Source organism: Phacochoerus africanus, chromosome 13, assembly GCF_016906955.1.
Source record: "Phacochoerus africanus isolate WHEZ1 chromosome 13, ROS_Pafr_v1, whole genome shotgun sequence".
Classification (NCBI taxonomy): domain Eukaryota; kingdom Metazoa; phylum Chordata; class Mammalia; order Artiodactyla; family Suidae; genus Phacochoerus; species Phacochoerus africanus.
In genome coordinates, this window is record NC_062556.1 from 16,665,007 (window position 1) to 16,685,768 (window position 20,762).

At 45.9% G+C, this 20,762-nt stretch overlaps 1 protein-coding gene across 1 annotated transcript in view; it reads right to left on the minus strand.

Annotated features, from left to right (window-relative positions):
* Nucleotides 1–20,762, minus strand: part of FAM124A (family with sequence similarity 124 member A) — an 83,878-nt gene that overhangs the window by 59,369 nt on the left and 3,747 nt on the right. The window contains exon 2 of the mRNA XM_047756251.1: nt 15,017–15,048. Coding sequence (XP_047612207.1) covers nt 15,017–15,048 — 32 coding nt within the window. The remainder of the gene's footprint in view (nt 1–15,016; nt 15,049–20,762) is intronic.

Consider the following 20,762-nt stretch of genomic DNA (forward strand, 5'->3'; position numbering starts at 1 on the left):
GGCAAGGCTGGTCCCCGTGCCAGCCCCCAAACAGCAGGCGAAGTCGGACGCAGGGATGGGAATCCGGGGAGCCTGGTGGCGATGAGGTGACGTGCAGAGTATTTAACACGGGGGGTCCACACTGTGCTCGCAATATGGATAAAATGCTTCTCCTCTCGGCCTGAGTGCACAGGACATTCCTGTGATCGAAGACTGGAACACAGCTGAAGCGGCTGCGTCAAAACCTCTCTTTTCATTTGACAGAGGAGAGCACCATGGAAGCGTTGGGACTCTTAAGCCCTCTGGAGCTTTTGTAAGAAGCAGGGCTCTGGGAGTTCCCCTTGTGGCTCAGGGGTAATGAACCTGACTAGTGTCCATGAGGATGCGGGTTCCATCCCTGGCCTCACTCAGTGGGTTAAGATCCAGCGTTGCCGTGAGCTGTGGGGTAGGTTGCAGACGAGGCTTGGATCTGGCCTTGCTGTGGCTGTGGTGCAGGCGAGCAGCTGTAGCTCTGATTCGACCCCTAGCCTGGGAATTTCCATATGTGTTGGATTCAGCCCTAAAAAAAAAAAAAAAAAAAAAAAGACAGCCCCCTCCTCAAATAAATAGAAGTGTGGCTTTTCTATCATTGCACTGATTTGCTCTCTCAATTTTCATCACTGATAGCAGAAACAATGTCAGGAATCGGGATTCATATCCTTGAACTCATTCCAAAACTATTACGAAAGAAATAAGACAGGAAGTAAGGCAGATGTTTTTCCACTTGGAAGTGTGACAGCCACTTGACTTGCAGCATATTCCTGGGCTTCACTGTGCTTCGCCCCTGGAAGGGAAGCAAAGGCCAGACACTAACCAGAGAGGGAGGACACAGCTTGACATCCGTCCTGGATGAGGACACGGAAATCGATATGTAATTAGTCTGAGATGCTTTAATCCAGCTAGAAACACCTAAATGGATCTAGCACAGACACAGGCCCCAAGTCCTGGGGCCCGTATGATGTTGCAGGTTTATGAGTAGGTGAGACAGGTCTGACGCACACCGGCATCCAGTCCAATGCTCGACGGTGTACTAGGCCCCTTGTGCATAAAAGTTACAAGGTTCAAGACGGCTGAAGAGACTCTAGCATGTTACACAGAATCCATTCTTTTGCGCAGTAACCACCACTCTTTCTAAACTACATCGTGCCCTGTCATTTCCATTGATGGCTCAGCCATTCTGAGAGCGGCAGGACCTCAGGAACACTCTGTAAGTTCGGAGACGAGGCGGCAGGGCTTGCAAAAAACAAGATTAGAATATTCGTCTTGTTTTAAGACAGGAAATACATCAATCAAAACAAAGCAGACAACGGAGAAGGATGTTAACCAAACCTATCCCAAGGATTTGTTCGTCAAGGCTGCTCAGACTTAACAGTGGAGCTAGCAGAAGGAATCCTCACTCTTACAGTAATTAAGGTTTATTTTAGAAAGGGATTTGTTCTGGCAGGATGGAAATGAGACAAACCACGACTGGCTATTACAAGGGTTCTAGGAAAAAACACTACGAATGGGCTTATAAAATATATCGTGGATGCATCGCAGAGAAACCAGTGATTAAATGTGGCACTGATTTTGCTCATAAGCAAACTAGCAATGTGGGAAATGGAGCCTTTGGACTCATTTTTTGGTCTTTCCCTAAAATTTCATGAAATATGCAAAGGTGTGGCCAACTTGAGTAGGATACTGATATATCCCTGGCCCATGTTTCCATGTTTCCTTAGAAAATATGTATCATACAGCCCATGGGAAGAACAAGCTTCCTGGGCATGATTAGAAAATTAAAGTGGGGAGGCAGGGAGTTCCCACTGTGACTCAGTGGAAACAAGTCTGACTTGTATCCATGAGGATGCAGGTTGGATCCCTGGCCTCGCTCCGTGGCTTAAGGATCCTGCATTGCTGTGAGCTGTGGTGTAGGTCACAGATGTGGCTTGGATTTGGCATTGCTGTGGCTGTGGCACTGGTCAGCAGCTGTAGCTCTGCTTTGACCCCTAGCCTGGGAACTTTCATACGCTGCAGGTGTGGCTCTAAAAAGCTAAAAAAAAAAAAAAAAAAAAAATTGGTGAGGCATTTAGTCCAGCCCCTCGGGTTACAGATGACCTCAGGCTACTTGCCCAAGTTGCCCAGTTAGTCATCAGCAGGTCTAGAAAGAGAACGGCCTCCTCAGCTCCCCCTGTGGGGGCCCTGGCTAGCTCTGAAGTGCTCACTCGGCTAAGGGCCCCAAGGAAGACACAGCAGCGGAAGGGTCCCTTCGAGAAACCACAACCTAACTGAGGAAGCAAGGCGTTCACACGGGAGAAATATAAGAAAAGCACAAAATGGGAGACTTTAAGTTCTGAGTGACAGAGTGGATGAAATTCAGCGCTAATAAGCGAAGTTTCCCTCCTCCACACTGTCTCACTGCCTGGGGCTCTCCACCTGCCAACTCTGCTCTGTTCGGTGCTTCAGGGAGGGTGGGGTAGGGGGAAGATGGACCCATTTACCAAGTTTCTGAAGTTAGATTTTTTTTCAGATCACAGCAGAGGAAACAACCTGGAAGGGCCAGGCTCTCTATTGCAAGGGCTGGGATTCGGGAGATGGAAGAGGCTAAAAACCTATAACAGAGGGTTCACCCACGAACCAGCGTGCCGAAGAATGTGTGATGCTATGGGGGTGGCTCTTCCAGCTCAGACAATGTCCATTCTGGGCTTCTGGTGGGAGGAAGAAGCCTGGAAGGGCCCCGGCCAAAGGGTGGATGCCAGAAGGCTTCTGAGGACAGATGATGTACTGAACTCCTGGGATGAGTCCTACATGGGAGGGGACCTCAGAGCAGATCAGACCTCTGCCTTCATTTGCCAACGGGGGAGGGAAGGGGCTCAAGAGTGAAGCTCAGCTGGACCGCAAAGAAATAGAGCAGTTCCACTTTTATACCTGAACAGGTTACTATGAAAATTCATATTCACTATAGTAGGAGGTTCTAATACAGAAAGTGTTATAATCCAACGGATGGTGACCCCCCCTAAAGTGCCATCTCATAGAAAGACCCCCCAACTCCTGAGTCTAGGTTATCTGTGACCCACACATTTTAGGCTCCCTATGCTCAAGCTTGAGGCAATGGAATATTAAAGATGGAAGCACAGAGGAAGCCCAGTTCTGCCTGCCACAGACAAAGCAAAGACTTCTCAGGGCTCTTCTTGCTACGAAGAAGGAAAGATAAGCCTTTCAAGCACAGGTTGTACAGCCCAGCCTCCCTACATTTTGGTGCCAGTATTAATGTCAGAAGGTGTCAGGGTGAGATAAGGATAAAAGAGTAAGAGCAGGTGGAATGCTCCTTCCCTCCCATAAGCAGTGTGCTGTACAAAGTTTAAAAGTTTAGTAAACGTGGAGGAAGGAGAGAAGGTTTACAAGGAGGAAAGGAAGGAGGGCCCATGGGACCTCTTCGTTTTCCTCGCTGGTTCTAATGCTGCGGCCATCAGTGGATGTGACCTGGCTTTCCGCGCAGCCTTCCCTGAATACTTCCAACTTGTTTTCCCCTCAAAGGTCAAGAGCAATAATACTGATACTGAATAAAGACAGCAATGGGCTACGGGGTTGGGGGGGATACTTTCCATGAAGCCTGTGCAGGGCACTGATGGTTTGGGAGCCCTGTTACTGCTGCCTGAGGTTGGAGTGGGCGTATCGTCGAGGCCGTACTTTTAACAGGAGCTATGGAACAAACTTCAACTTGAGGATATCCAAAAGCTGAGTCTTGGAGTTCCCGTGGTGGCGCAGCAGAAAGGAATCTGACTAGGAGCTATGAGGTTGCGGGTTCGATCCCTGGCCTCGCACAGTGGGTTAAGGATCTGGCGTTGCTGTGGCTGTGGTGTAGGCCAGCAGCAACAGCTCCAATTCAACTCCTAGCCTGGAACCTCCATATGCCATGGGTGCCACCCTAAAACAAAGACAAAAAGCCAAAAAAAAAAAAAAAAAAAAGCCGAGTCTCCCTATTTATAATCTGCTCTTCAGAGCACTTTTGCCCATTGTTATTGTGTCTGTTTGTGTGTATGTATGTGTGTATCCATCTTGGTTTTTTGTTCCTAAAATCCCAGTTTTTATAAGACCCCTGGCATTCTCATCCATGCCAACGGGAGAGTCAAATGGTGCCTTTGGAGAATGACCTCGCAGTAGGGATCTGGAGTTTTAAAAAGTAAATATGCTTTATACCTTGGCAACTCCACTTGTAGGGATTTATCCTAAGGAAATCATGAAGGCCATGCACAAAGGTGTATCATAAAAATATCCCTGGCAGTGCCAATTATCATAGTTAAAAGTGAATATAACCTATAGGATCAGTAAGAGGGCGCTGGTGAATAAAGTATGGTGCAGACGTACAACAGAATACCATATGGAGAGTCAAGCGATTATAGGACTAATACTTTCTTATAGAAGTTTACTGGTACATAAACAACTTCCTAATATACTTAGAAAATTAGACTATAAAACTATCCAATACCATTTTTGGTAATAATATTCATATATAGGAATATAGATGCTCAGAAAAAAATCTATGAGGGTGGACATCAAATTATGACTTGTTTCTGCTTGGTAGCATTCTGCATTTTCTTCTTTTTGCTGATCTGTGTTTTCTGGCTTTTCTACAACGACTATGTATTATTTGGATAACAATTATTTTAAAACTGAGAAAAGCACCAGACATGTCAGGGGAATGTATAATGGCAGATATTCACTTCTGTTCCCTCCCCTGGGATTGGGGGGGGGGGGGGTGGTCCCTGACAACTCTGGTAGACCAGATGTCCCTGAGGTGTCACTTGAGCCTCTTGGGGAAAATGGGATTATGGGAAGCCTGCCTCTGTTTTTCTTTCCTCTCCTGGCTAGAAATGGCCACCTCCTATGTAGTTGAAGTCACACAATTAAAGTTTATCTTTGAAGCCAGAAGGACTACACAGAATTTTTTCTTTTTTCTTTCTTTTTTTGGGGGGCGGGGGAGAACAGATGTCCATGTCACAGAGCATCAGAGGAGTCGTCCATGTGGGATATTGGCCTTGGCCTTGGATTTCCTGATGAGTATCTTTGGTTATTGCTTTTTTCTTATCAACTGTCAAATAGTAATACTGTCTAGTTTTTCAGGTTCCCACTCAGAGGACTCTGAAAATACAGACCCTACATAATCAAATAACAGTCTAAGTGCACTGCCACGTTCAGCTCCAGTAGCTTCATTCATCTCAGGTTTCATTTGCTAATTTCATGATCCTACAGATAAGGCTGCCACCTGCTTCTCAAAAAAACCCCAAATACCTCTAGCTTGCCTGATAAAGAACAACGCTCATGTTTTAAAATAAACTGCTCTTAGAGGAGGAACACAATTTGCTTTTAAATTACCCATAAAATAACTTAAATATTAAAAGAAAATTTTTATCTATATAGTATACATATCCTAGAGCCTAGAGATTACACCATTAAAAATTAGCCTCTGAGGCAAGAATATACAATGGAAACAAAGATAGTCTCTTCAGCAAGTGGTGCTGGGAAAACTGGACAGCTGCATGTAAATCACTGAAGTTAGGACACACCCTCACACCATGCACAAAAATAAATTCAAAATGGCTTAAAGATGTAAATATAAGATAAGACACCATAAAATGCTTAGAAGAGAACACAGGCAAAACATTCTCTGACATATATCACACCAATGGTTTCTTAGGTCAGTCTCCCAAGGCAATGGAAATAAAAGCAAAAATAAACCAATGAAACCTAATAAAACTTGCAAGCTTTTGCACAGCAAAGTAAACCATACATAAAACAAAAAGACAACCTATGGACTGGGCGAAAATAGTTGCAAATGATGTGACTGACGAGGGCTTAATTTCCAAAATATGCAAACAGCTTATACAACTCAATACCAACAACAACAAAAACCCCATCAAAAAACGGGCAGAATGTAGTTCCCGTCGTGGCTCAGCAGTTATCGAACCCAACTAGCATCAGTGAGAACGTGTGTTCGATCCCTGGCCTCGATCAGTGGGTTAAGGATCCAGTGTTGCCGTGAGCTGTGGTGTAGGTCACAGACACGGCCTGGATCTCTTGTTGCTGCAGCTCTGGTATAGGCCAGTGGCTACAGTTCCAATTGTAACCCTAGCCTGGAAGCCTCCACATGCTATGGGTACGGCCCTAAAAGACAAAAAAAAAAAAAAAAAAAAAGGGCAGAAGATCTAAACAGATATTTCTCCAAAAAAGTCATACAGATGACCAGTAGGCACATGAAAAGATGCTGAACATCCCTGATTATTAGAGAAATAAATGCAAATCAAAACTACAGTGAGGTACCACTTCATACCAGTCAGAATGGCCATCACTAAAAAGTCTATAAATAACAAGTGCTGGAGAGGGCGTGGAGAAAGGCAAACCCTCCTACACTGTTGGTGGGAATATAAATTGGTACAGCCAGTATGGAAAACACAATGGAGTTCCTTAAAAAACTAAAAATCGGAGTTCCTGTTGTAGCTCAGCAGTTAGCCAACCCGACTAGTATCCATGAGGATGTGGGTTCGATCCCTGGCCTTGCTTATTAGTGGGTTGGGGATCGGCGTTGCCGTGAGCTGTGGTATAGGTCACAGACTTGGCTCGGATCTAGTGTTGCTGTGTCTGTGGTGTAGGCCAGCAGCCACAGCTCCAATTCGACCCCTAGCCTGGGAACCTCCATGTGCCATGGGTGCAGCCCGAAGAAGACAAAAAAACAAAACTAAACTAAACTAAAATAGAGTTGCCATATGATCTAGCAATCCTGCTCCTAGGCATATATCCAGACAAAACTGATTTGAAAAGATACATGCACCCCTATGTTCATAGCAGCACTATTCACAATAGCCAAGACACAGAAGCAACTTAAATGTCCACTGACAGACGAATGGATAGAGACTCTGTGGTATATATACGCAATGGAATACTACTCAGCCATAAAAAAGAAAAATGCCACTTGCTGAAACATGAATGGACCTAGAGATTCTCATACTAAGTGAAGTAAAAGACAAATATATGATATCACTTACATGTGGAATCTAAAATAGGATATAAATGAACTTGTTTACAAAACAGAAACAGACTCAGACATGGCAAACAAACTCATGGTTACCAAAGGGGAAAGCGTGTGAGGGATGAACTAGGAGTTTGAGTTTATCAGATACAAACTGTCACATATGAAATAGATAAATAACAATGTCCTATTCTATAGCACAGGGAACTGCATCCAATATCCAATAATAAACCACAATGGAAAAGTATATGAAAAAGAATGTATATATATGTATAACTGAATCATTTTGCTGTACAGTAGAAATTTACACATTGTAAATCAACCATACTTTAAAAAAAAATAATTTTTTTTAATCAGCCTCTGAAAGCAAGAAACTTGGATAGACCACATCAATCAGGGATGAGTTAAGAGCAGTCTTATTCCTGAGGAGATGGGCTAGATCAGTGTTCCGCAAAATTTCAGTACAGACAACTCGCCTGACTCAGAATCTCTGGGGGTGGGGCCTGGGAGTCTGCATTTCTAACACGTTGCAGGGTGGTGCTGATGCAGCGGTCTGTGGACCACACTGTGGGTAGCAAGTTTTCTAACTGGCAACTTTATGTGCTCTGCCAGGCCAAGAATACCTCGTCGGGGCAGCTGACGAAAATGCAGACTGAGTAAATACCCCTGCCTGCACCAGTTAGCATTCTGTGGCTCTCAGCTTCTGCTAAGACCCAGACCTGCCAAAGATGACACTCCCCAGACTGCCGGCTTTTTATTGTGTTGCCTCCTAGCTGCGTGCTAAAGGGCTCCAGCCCCGAGAGGAAGGTCCAGGAATATAGAGTATCTCAAACACGAAGCCTTACTTGCCCCAGAAAGTCTCAATGCCTGGGGGCATGGGGAGAGCCCCAACACCAGGGCCCTTGTCCATAGGCAGGAGAGCCAGCTCCTATCTGGAGTGAGGCCAGGGCCTTCCCAGGAGAAGAGAAGCAGCCTTCCAGGTTCTTTCCCACTCGGCTACGCGAGCAGGAGCTGTCGGTATCCCAGATGCCCCACGCCAGGGAGTGCACTAGGTACTTTTGGGTAAGAGCTCTAACCCCACAGCCACTTTGGAAGGCAGGGCCACAGAGGGGGAGATTGGACAAGGAAATCTGACGGATATGGCCATGTGCACGACATCTTAAAAGGTTTCTGAGGGGTCTCTGCAGCCATGGCCACTCAGCAGGAAGGACTGTGTTCTCAGAGATACCTTCGTCCAGCACAAGGCCACTCACAGAGAGCTCGTCTTGGGCTGCAGAGTCATTCCAGCCACGCAGCCGCTTGCCCTAAACGTCCTCGAGAACAGCCCTGCACGTGAACGTGACTGTTGTGCCAGCAGAGGGCATGAAGAATAAAAACGGAAGGAGTTTTTATTTGGGGTTCGTTTGCTGGATGTTGCACTCTCCATCTCTTGTGGCACATCTGGAGAGTGGAAGAGAAATTCAAAACCCCAGTTACCCTCCACGGAAAACGGGTATGCATGTCCCTGATGCCTTAATCTGCTTTATGTCAACGGCTGCATTTGCAGAAGAATATCAAAAAAACATCATTAGTGTTAATAAGGCCTAGGGAGAGGAAGTAAAAAATGAATGAAAGGAGAGATGGCCATGAACTGAGATACTTAAGATACCTGTCAGGTTGGTCTCTAAAGACTATATTATTATCTATAAATAACTTTGTCTGAAAGGCAATATAGTCATTGAGAGAAAATTGGACTTTTTTGAGCTTTTATTGCAATAGGAGTGTGAAACTGGGGATGGAATGGGTGGATTTTTTTCAGTCTTTCTGCAAACCTGTGTATATTGCCAACTGCATACTGACCACAAAATTAAGGAACTTTAATGGCTGAAATTGTTTATCATCAGGATTAGTGAAGAGATTTGAGTTCCGCCTAGATCTTACGGAGTAAGATTCTGAAAGACATTTGTTCTATAATCATAATGGGGAAAGCATCGTACACAGAAGCGAAAAATGCAAATCATGACATTTACAAATGGATCAAAGCAAAATTGGCTCCTACCACCTCTTCCAAAATACTGATATTCTTAGTGTCTACACACAATGGACTATTACTCAGCCATAAAAAATAACGAAATAATGCCACTTGCAGCAACATAGATGGACCTAGAGATTATCATACTGACCCAGACAGAGAAAGACAAATATCTCATGATACTACTTATATGTGGAATCTAAAAAAATTATACAAATGAACTTTTTTACCAAACAGAAATAAACTCACAGACATAGAAAACAAATTTATGGCTACCAAAGGGGAAAGGGTGGGGAGGAATAAATTAGGAGTTTACGATTAAAATATACACAGCACTATGTATAAAACAGATAACCAACAAGGACCTACTGTACAGCACAAGGAACTCAATATCTTCTAATAACCTACAATGGAAAAGAATCTAAAAAAAGAATATATATATATATACACACATACACACACACACATATATATATAAGTGAATCACTTTGCTGTATACTTGAAACTTAACATTGTAAATCAATTCTATTTCCACGAAAATTTTTTCTTTCTTTTTTTTTTGTCTTTTTAGGGCCACATCCAAGGCATATGGAAGTTCCTAGGCTAGGGGTTGAATTGGAGCTGTAGCCTCCGGCCTATGCCACAGCCACAGCCACAGCCACTCCAGATCCAAGCTGCATCTGTGGCCTACACCACAGTGCGGGACTCTTAACTCACTGAGTGAGGCCAGGGATTGGACCTGCATCCTCCTGTTTACTAGTCAGATTCCTTGCCACTGAGCCATGATGGGAACTCCTCAATGAAAATTTTTCATCTTCCTTTTTTGGATGTATGTGATAAAATCTGTCTCTAAAATGAGCAAACTCTGTCAATAAGTTATCATCTCCTCTGATAAAAACAGAAAGAAAATAATGAATATTTCATATTCCAAGTCTCAATTTAGTTCTTGGATATGGAGACACAAATCACAAATATTCAAATATTCCCTGTCAGTGATATGTTGTATAGTATACAAACCTATCTTCCGAATGTGCTGCTGCTTTTAAAGCTCCCCATTTGTTTATTAATTAAATCACAATGAAAAAAAAAAAAAAAAAAGAGTTCCCATTGTGGCTCAGTGGAAATGAATCCAACTAGCATCCACGAGGACACAGGTTCGATTAAGGATCCAGCATGGCCGTGAGCTGTGGTGTAGGTCGAAGACGAGGCTCAGATCCAGTGTTGCTGTGGCTGTGGTGTAGGCCAGTGGCTACAGCTCCTGATTCGAGCCCCAGACTGGGAACCTCCATATGCTGTGGGTGCGGGCTTTAAAAACAAACAAACAAAACCACACAATGGGCTTATCTTTCCCTCCACCGTGAGGGAAGGCACAGATGTGGCCACAGACAAAACCAAAATATAACATGCTTTGGTATCCTGCAACAGCAAGGACGTGATGACACTACTGAGGCATGAAAGAGAAAAGACAGCATTTACGTGGAAAGATGCGCCTGAGAAGAGAGGCAGCGTGAGGAAGGGAGAGTCCTCCTGTCACAGCGGCGAGGCAGACCTGACCAGCCCCGTCGCAGCTCGAGACCAGCCCCAGGGCCTTGCAATTAACCAGGACACCCCGATTTTCCTATTTAAAAAACACCTGCCATCCACCTGACCCTTCTTCCTGGAGATGGGAGTGTGTCCGGGGGCGCACGGCACCAGCCAGGCTCCTCGGGGCTGCCCTCAAGGGGCAGCTCATGTCCATGGCAGCCCCAGGAAAGCTGAGGGCACAGAAAGCCACTAGACCTACAGCCTGGGGAAGCTCAGGGCCGGGCAGGAAACAAGAAGGATGAGTCCCTGGAAGGGAAAGAAAGGGAGGGAAGCAACAGGAGAGCAGGAATCGAGGCCAGTGGGAGAGGGGACAGCAACAATCCTCGCCCACCAGGATATGTGCCTTTTTTCGCACAGCCTGCTCCATGCTCCTGGGCGCAAGTGAGCAGGACACCCTGCCTGCTGCCACTTCTCCAACATTTCAGACACAGAGAATTCCGCAGGGCATTGCCAAGCGCCCTATGGCTGCAACTCAGCTCCTACCACATGTGCTTTGAAAACCCGCAAGGCGTTCCTGCTGTCACTGGGGGTTTAAAGGGCCGGGTGAAGCGCTAATGGCTCTCCTGGAGTTACGAGGAGAAACGGGCTTCGGGCACAGTGAGGAAGGTAAATAGAGACAGAGACAGACAGCGCCGCAGACAAAACGAGTTAGTTCCCTGGCCACCTCCTGCTGGCATTTTCCTGGGGCTCGAGGTCCTCAGGGAATGTTACACTGTCCTGAAAACATCATTTTTCAGCTCCCTGCGTCTTCTAAGAGGAATTCTCCAAGTATGATTACAATCTTTCTTTGCATGAAAATATTCAATCACACGTCATGGGAATTTCATTAGCCTTATGGGAGCACAGTTGATTCCAGCACCCTCCCCTGGCATAATTATTGTTTTTCTTTTATCCCATTTATAAAACTTCCTCCTTTTTATTTCAATCACTTAAGAATGCAAATTGCACACTGTGGCTTGATGATCTTCCAACCAGGTTTCTGGGAAAAAAACACCTAAAATTCTGAGTATAAATTAAATTCGCCTTCCTGATGAAGTATTTTTGCATTACCGAGATCTCCCGAGTGCTAACAGTGTGTTTGGTTTTGCAGAAAACACAAAGATAAAGCTGGTGTGCCCATGAATCTAAAAAAGACAAACGGACCAGTAGCAACTAGAAACAAATTCACCCCCACAAACCAAACCATCCATCGAAGACAACCCCTCAGCCGCTCCTCTGAGTTGAAAGGGACATTGGACACAGTTGTGGAAATGCAATTCTTTCATCCTTGAGGTCCAGGAGAAACAGGATGCTGGAGGAACCTCGTGCCCTTCCCCCCAGTTTTTCCTGGGGACAAAATGCAGCAGCTGCCCCTCACCACAATGCCTCTACCACCAACAGCCTGTAGGCAGCCCACAGTGAGAAGATCAGGCTGATTCTCAACAGCCCTCTGCTTGGGGTTAATGCCACCAGAGAGGCGGCCCAAACCCTGGACGGTTATTCTGGGACCAAAGAAAAAGGGTATGGATTCCTCCAGCCTTCATTCCTTCTTTCCTCCCTCTTTTTTTTTTTTTTTTTTTTTGGTCTTTTTAGTGCCACACCAGGGCATATGGAAGTTCCCAGGCTGTGGGTCAAATCGGAGCTGTAGCAACTGGCCTACACCACGGCCATGGCAACACCGGATCCTTAACTCACCGAGCAAGGCCAGGGATCAAACCCGCATCCTCATGGATACTAGTTGGGTTCATTACTGCTTAGCCATCATGGGAACTCCCCCTCCCTCCCTTCTTCTCCCTTTTTAGAGGAGTTTATAAGACAGTCACATCTTAGCATCCTGAGCTTCTGGAGAGGTCCTTAGAGGTCATCCAGCCCAATCATCTCATTCTCCAGAGGGGGAACCTGGGGCTCAGAGAGGGTAAATGACGTGCCTGAGAGCACACAGCAAATTCAGAGTGGAACCAGGACTAGGACCTGGACCCCTGGACCCCACACCACTGCCCGGGTACCTCCCCTTGGTGATGACCTCTCTTCTTCTGCCCCGGGGGCAGGTGGCATGGGAAGCAAACCGAGAAGAAAACCGGCAACTGAACAGTGTGGTGCTCTTGCAGGACGCTCTCCTGACACACCCGGTGACGACGAAAACCAGCTCTGGACAGACTCACCCTGACCCCAGCGCACCCCAAGCAAGTGGTTAGGGCCCGGGGAACGCAGGAACACACGAGCATCATGAGAAGGTTCAGGGAGAACCACGTAGACAGAGGAAAGGCCGCTTCCTAGACGCGCTCAAACCCCCATCAGGACTCACTCCAAAACAAGCCATTTGGTGGCGAGAGGCTGACCAACAGCAGCGGAATGACAATGAGGGAAGGGGCTGCTTTCGGGACTGACCCTGGGCACCTGGGACCGACCGGTCAGCCCTCGGGGCCCTGCTGGTCACACGGAGGGCAGCGGCATCAGGTTGGCTGTGACCGTGCCAGAGAGCGGGCGCCCAGCACTGCACCTTTCAAGAGAAACAGGACCTGCGTTCACCTTCTCTCTGCTCGAGCCTCTGTGCGATTATCTAGGTCGTGGGGCGATGCCACTGTCAAAAGCTTCTTAGAAGATAATTGCTATTATTGCAACACGGTTGAACCTATGTTTTAAAGGACAGATTTAAGACCTTAGACTTCAATTTTTTTTTTTTCAGAAAGGACCCCCAAGGTAACAGACTGCCTAAGGGGCCTTCTCCTGAGTGTGGCTGTGGCCAGGATCGAAGCTCCTGGTGGGGAGGAAAGGCCGGTCCGGCAGCACACAGAGCCAAGAGAGCCAGGGGCCCACCAGTCTCCACTCACCTTTTCCTCCCCCCCCAGAATGAGGACGTGATGGCTGTGGCAGAGACGGTCCCTCTGTAACTCTGAGGCACCCCCAGGATGAAAGCCAAGAGCCGCCCACTGTCTAACAGACCTGCACTGCCTCCTCTGGACTTCTTGTTTTTAAATTAGAGAAAAACCAACCCAAACTCTTCTTCTCTGTTACTGACCGTCAAATACGTTTCCTTACACATGAAACACCTCTACACCCTCGCTCACCAACAGGCCCCAAGAATGAGGCAGAAATAGCCCAATATTGAAAGAGAAAAGGGACCAGCCATAAAAGCCTATTGATCCCAGTTGCACTAAGAGAAATTCCAACTCCGAGATCCCAATTAAAATAATGGCGAGGAAAACATCCCAAACCAAATTACCGGTTTCGCTGACAAGAGAGGTGCTTTGTTGTGACCCAGAGGACTGCTTTGCGAGCTACAAATTGAGCAAAGGCTTCGGGCAAGTATTTTATAAAAATCATTCTTAGAGAAATGTAGCCTCTGGGCAAAACGGAGTGGAGTGAGAATGGCAGCGCAGGGAGCGAGTTCAAGGGCGCGGTCTCGAATTTTAGGGCGGCAGAGGCTTCAGGGAGTGAATGCAAATCACTGGAGCATTATTCTCATTATTACTAATGGTTCTTAATAACCAAGGGGCAATGCCGGGCCTCCAGTTGGCTGAAATGATCAGAAATTGCTCACTGCCGTTATACTAATAACTCAATATAATTTGACAGTAAATTACCATCCCACATATACTGCTTTCCACGCAGTCTCTTATTGCAGAGGAAAACTAAGCCAGCACATCAATAAACAGAATAATGCAATTAAGTGTCTTTGCATTTGGGAACTCTTTAGAATCGAGAGCTTAACAGGATAGTGAGATAGGACAAAACCCTTCAGTATTTACCGATTCCAAAAGTCAGGGCTTTTAATATAAAAGACAATTTTTTTTGTTGTTCTTTCATCCATCTAAACGGCTTTGTAGTGACTGCCATCACTGTCGGTCAACTGCTCCTGGAGAGAAGGCCTAACTTCCTTTAAACAGATTTACTTGTGATTCAATAAGCCACCTTCTTCTGTATGTGCAGCGTATGTTTATAAATACACTCCTATTTTTTAAAACCATATATAATCACCTATGACATCTGCCTGCAGCTACAGCAACACAGGAGGGAATCTGCCCAACGGAGGGGTTGAGGCCACTTCAAGGATCCACTGAACACGCTTGGAGCTGCTCGTCTGTGACCAGCGGGTAACTGATACATGTCTGCTGAACGCATGAGTCACCAGCTTTTTCAGAGAAGGTGTTTTCCAAGCATCTGTGTTCATAAAGCCTGGGCTAATTCCTCCAGGCTGAATTTCCATAAAAGTAGTGGCACATCCAGCCCTGAAATCAAGGGACAGTCAAAGTCCCCAGGAAAAGCCTCCCCTCGCAGAGTCAGAGGATCCTGCATCACATGCTTTGGCAAGGACACCCTCCGGGAGTCTTACTATCAAGGCAAGGGTTCCGAGGATGGTCCTCTCTACATGCAGAGCCGGGGCTGAGCCCAGGGCTGAAGGACAATTAAGCCGTACTTACTGCTGGTGGAGGACATGTGGCTGTAGTCGGACCTGAAACACAAAACCTTTGTATTAGTAGGATTAGACACTGTTTTTCTCTATTCAAATGATTTCTTCAAGAGAGAATTTTAGTCCGTGGTAAGTAGCATTTTACTGGTCAAGAAATATCACCCATCAAAACCTGTCATGCTGAGGGCTGTTTTGTGCAAAATCAGGTTATGTCTGAATTCAAAAAAGCACAATTTTTTTATTGATTGATTGATCTGTTTGCTTTTTAGGGCCACACCTGTAGCATATGGAAGTTTCCAGGCTAGGGGTCGAATTGGAGCTGGCTGCTGCTGGCCTACACCACAGCCACAGCAACACAGGATCGGAGCTGGGTGTGGGACCTACACCACAGCTCATGGCAACGCGGGATCTCTAACCCACTGAGCGAGGCCAGGGATCGAACCCACATCCTTATGGATACTGGTGGGATTTGTTTCCACTGTGCCGCAACGGGAACTCCCTGAGAGCCTAACTTTAAAGGCATTTGAGAATCCGGGGTCCTTCACGGGGCCCTTCACGGGGCTCTGTGAATCTCCCAGATGGGAGGCCAGATGAGTCCTGAACCTTCTAACGTTTCTGGCAAATTTTTGAATGGAAGCTTATTTTTTTTAGGGAGAAGGCTCCAAGTTTCCAATAGATTCTCAAAGGGGTTCACAACTCCCTGAACAGTTAAACCACAGCCAACAAGCGCCTTTCAAATGCTAGCGCCACCCCACGGGGAAATGTGTCTTTGCTGATGTCAGCAGAGGCGAGGTGGACCCTGGCGAGGGATTCCAAAGCCTGGATGGGGGGCTTCCACTGTCAAGGGCTGGCTGACTGTCAGGAAACACAAGGCACAAGGAGGGCTGGTTTCGGTTCCATCTGGGAAGAAATCCTGCTAGATAGTAGAGTAACAGGGTGAGGGCTATGATCTGGAAAAGGAAAAGTCAGGGTTAGGGCCAGGGTGAAAATACCCATCGGTGTCTATGCTGAAAAAACCCGCTGCTGGCATTCGGCCTCTGTGAGAATGGGAATTTGGCCAAGAGCCTGCCTGCTTAATCTCCACTAAGTTCCTGCTCTGCTTGTGCGGCTCTTAAACTGGCCCTCTCTGGCAACACATGTGGTATGGAAACCATCGGTTTTGTCCCCTCTAGTGTCCCCAAGTCCTCTCAGTAGAAAATTAATGTCTCTGGCGAGGATGGATTTATCCTGCCAAAGTGGTAGTGAGGGGATGTGGTTCATTACGTTTAATTTTAAAGATATACACTCCTTTTATTTATTTAGTCTCATGTTGCCTTTCTTGAATCATCCAATTTTCACTGTATTGAGTTTCTTAAGCCACATTAAAAAGGTATATACAAAACTTTAAAAAAAAAAAAACCATAAAAAGCGTGGCATTTGCTAGTTAACCTACATCTCTCATACAAAACGACGCATGGACCTATTGGGAGAGGAACAAAATGGAAGAAAAACAGCGTGTGGTTTCCCTCTTTTCGAATGAAATATTTTAGTCGTCAGAGAATCACTGAAGTTTAAAACTGGAAAGAATAACAACTACTACCATTTGCATATCCTTCTATGTATCACCAACTGCGTTCACAGAGATCTCAGCCAATGTTTTACGTTACTGATCAGGAAACTAAAGAGATAGTATTTGTAAGGAGACCAGGAGGTAGGAATGATAAAGGCAAGAACGGGGGTGGTGGCAAGGGAGGCGTTAGAAGGGAGACTGGGTTGGCTGGGCGTGGAGACGCACTGGCTAAGGGAAAAGGAAGGAGACTGAGCAAAAGATAGCGTCGGGGACCAGTAACATTCTGAAACACAGCATTTGTAACCCCAGCATCAGTGCATTAAATTCTTTCTGGGACCAGGCAGGACATAAATAAACTTGAGGACAAAACTTAGTAATGCAACTCTATATACATGCCGCGGGTACTCAACCAATATCCACTGCGGTAGATGCAACAGCAAAACAATTCCATTACAATGTGGTCATCCTAAGATGGCCAGGCTTCAAAGAAATTTCATGACAACTCAAATAAGACATTCAATAAGAATGTGTGATCGTATTTATTTAATTATTAAAAACTTGTTGTCATTTTCAGCTAGGATTTTCCAAATACTCTTGAAGCATATGGGTTTCACATATGCATACATTTGAAAGAGGTGCATCCAGATGGATATGTATGTAGGATGAAATTTACATTTGAAACATACTGCAAGAATCTTAAAGTGCAAAGGGAGTATAATAGGACAGGTGCAGCATAACAAGTGTCCCTGCCGTGAATCTCTCCATATTTCTTCCACGTTTCTTGTGACAAAAGGCACAGCCCGGGTCAGGCCTGCCAAATGGTCAGTCTTCTGACTGTCACTCTTGCTCTGCTCCAATTCCTGCCTCGTATAGCAGCCCATCTTTGCAAAGCACAAAGCTCTGTGGATGAAATTCAAGCTCCACAGTGTACAACATAAACCCCTCTTTCTATGACTGATGGCCTCTGCCCAGCTCTGCAGTTTCACTTATCACCCCAACTTCCACCCCTGTCCACCATCAAAACAGAAATCAAACAGAAAGACATGTCACCTAAAACCTCCCACCTCTCTCCAGCCTCTAGTCCTGATGATGTAATTTGTACCCAGTTGCCATAATGATAGAGATACAATTTTAACCACTCTTTTCACTAAACTCCATCATAAAACACTACTACAAGGTTCTTCTAATTATAATTTTAAAGTGATGTACTATAATTTAATGAAATATTTCCCTTTTGTTGACTATGTGGTTGTTCCTGATTGTTCACTTTTGCAAAGCACATGGTGATGAGGTATTTATAAATGCAGTTTGATACTTAATTTCCTTAGAAAAATTATCATAACAGGGAATAGGGAGGGACTGAGTCAAGGTATGAAAACTTTTATAGATCTTAAGATACATTCCATGAACCACCCCCCCAAAAGGTTATTTACTAGAAATACGGCCCGGGGAAGACACACTGGAAAGCATGAAACAATTTTCTGCATAAAGAGGGTCAAACAATTTCAGATACTGACTACAGTTCTCTGGAGGGGTGTGTACTCCCAGCTTTTTGAGGGAAGAGGAAGCAAGCAGCAGGGTATCTGTCTTGGGAACCTTGTGTAATTGGCCTCACATCCTAAGAATTTATCCAGCTGGCTCTGCGTAAGACATTCAACTCTGCCTGAATGAAGCTGGAAAGGTGAACCCACACATTTTAGGATGAAAAGTGTATGGACACGTGCTACAGATGAGCAGAAGAAATACAAGGATTATATATATATTCACACACCTGACACGCATGTAGCCATGAATCCAAACATTACCTTGATTTAGCATCTGCGTCAATAAGGAACAGAAAGTAAGATCTGGTCCCTTGGTTGTGCTTTCATTCTAGCTACACATGTAGGGATTAAATATAAAGGGGTCTGCACTTGAGAGAGCTTAACAACTGTCAGCAGCCTACTTGGCAATTTAAATATGTAATGGGCACCTTCCTAAATTCTCCTTTTCAGGAAAATCCTCAGCTAAGACTTGATCTTGGCATTTCAGGAAAACTGATCTTGACATTTCTGTAAGACATCAGCTCAATGCACCATGGACCTACCTCATCTGTTAACTCAGAGTCCCCTGAACCCGCTGCCATGGTAATTTAAAGCTATCTAACTCCACCCTGAACACAAAGATAATGCAGCAGCTAATGGATCATTTGTCATCTATGCAAGAGTTCCCCATGCACTGTTCTTTAAACTTAGCCCTTTTTAAAATGCACTCCACCCATCCTTCCCATCCACCTGTTCATAAACTCTAGCCCTGTGAACTGGTTGTTATCTCTGAAACTGCAGGACGCATCAGTTGGAGGTCCCCCAAAGATAAAGGGCAGGGTATGACCCTATGTTTGCAGACGCTCAGGGACAGCTGACACAGACGCGGAGATCCATTAGTGCAGGTCAGACTTGTGAATGAAAATAATCCATCCGCTCCGGTCATGTTTGAAAGAGTGACTTAGAGGCCAAATCTGGGAGACACCACTAAGGAAACACCCATTATAAAGCACGCATCCTAGCCTTCTGTTTGGATTCACAACACCGCTTGTCCCCTTAAGAGATTCTGTTTTGTAAGACAGTTGACCATGGTCAGTAGCTGACCTGCCAGTTTTTTTCTCACAGAAAGTACACAGAGGCACAAGGCTTGCTTTCAAGGGGATTTGGACAGTGGGAATTTCAAAATGACATCCATCACTACGGAAGGATGCTAATTTGCCTTTCGTCTTAGCCTGTGTTGGGGGATCAGGCAGCCAAGGCAGCATTTCAAGCAAAGAAAATGAGCAGAAAACAAGAATTAACGACAGACCGAACAGGTCCTTGAAAGGCAACTTCACTAGGTGGGAAGCGTGCTGGAGCCCTGGCTTCAATCTAGGCCACCGATTAGGCACGCATGCTCTGAACCTCCGTTTCCTCATCTTTCAAATAATAATTATCATATTGAGGCATGTCCTAGAGTCCTTCAGATGTTCTCAGCAATGATCGTATTGATCAAAGCATCTAAAAGCATGAGCGCCTCCCCTGTGATGAGTGTGAGAACACGCCGTCTTGGTGCACCTAGAGATGTACGTTTCTATTACATAAAACTCTAAGTCCACCATACAGAGTGTTTTTCATGAGAAACAATAACGTACTGACAATTTACTTACGCCAGGCACCGTTCGAGAGGCTCTAAATGTCTAGGATCATTTCATCGTCACAAGCGCCCAATGAGGTATTATTACTGTCGTCCCCATTCTACAGACGGGAAAACTGAGGGCAGAGAGAGGTTGGGTACTTGGCTCAAGGTTCCCCAATGCCTAAGTGGAAGAGCCAGATTTTGAACCCCAGTAAGTTGGCTCTTTTGACTGTAACTTTCGAACTGACCAGCAGAGTCTGCTCACTGGCAGCAGGACCCACAAAGGTTCTTGGGACCATCTCTGATAAGCTCTGGAAGGATCAGTCTTCAGCTCAACCCACAGCCCCTTCCTCCTTTGCTCCCATATTCTGTTCACACCAGCCTGGCAACAGTCTCCCCCCACCCCAAACCTTGATGATCCAACTCCCCCCGGCTCTCCTCGCCTGCCCCGAGGCGGTTGAACACTGCAGCGGGAAAATAAAGAGCGAAGTAGACTGTACCTTCCTGTCAGGGAAGCACTAATCACTCACCATTACCCCCACATCATGTCAAGCCTCCATTCTCCTGGAAATGGGGGCTGCATCTGCACCCAATAGAGACCCATCTTCCCTTCTTTCCTACTGGCTGCAACAGGGAAGATGACCCAAAGCCAACCTAGCCACGTGGTCTGGAGTCCAGCCACCTCCACCTTCTCAGAAAGGTGACATTAACGATGGCGGTGCTCCTCCCATGCGTGTACCCTTTCCTGCTCACAGGACACCTCTGTGAGCGTGTCCTGCCCAACCACTGCCTCCGTTTCAGGCAACCCCTGCCTCAGCCCACAGGCCCTCCCAGCTACCGCCTCTCCTCACCCCTCCCTTCCCCAGACAATCGGCTCCACCTTCGCTTCCTCCCACTGCTGTGGCTTCTGCCTCCACCTCTCCTGGGGCAACTGCAACCCTGCCAGCTCTTCATCATCTCCATTTAAAAAGAAGACACCTCCCTTCCTCATCCTGACTCATTCCACACGTATTTTTTGTTCATTCCGCGCCTATTTTTGCTCAGGCTCCTTTATCAACTGATCCTC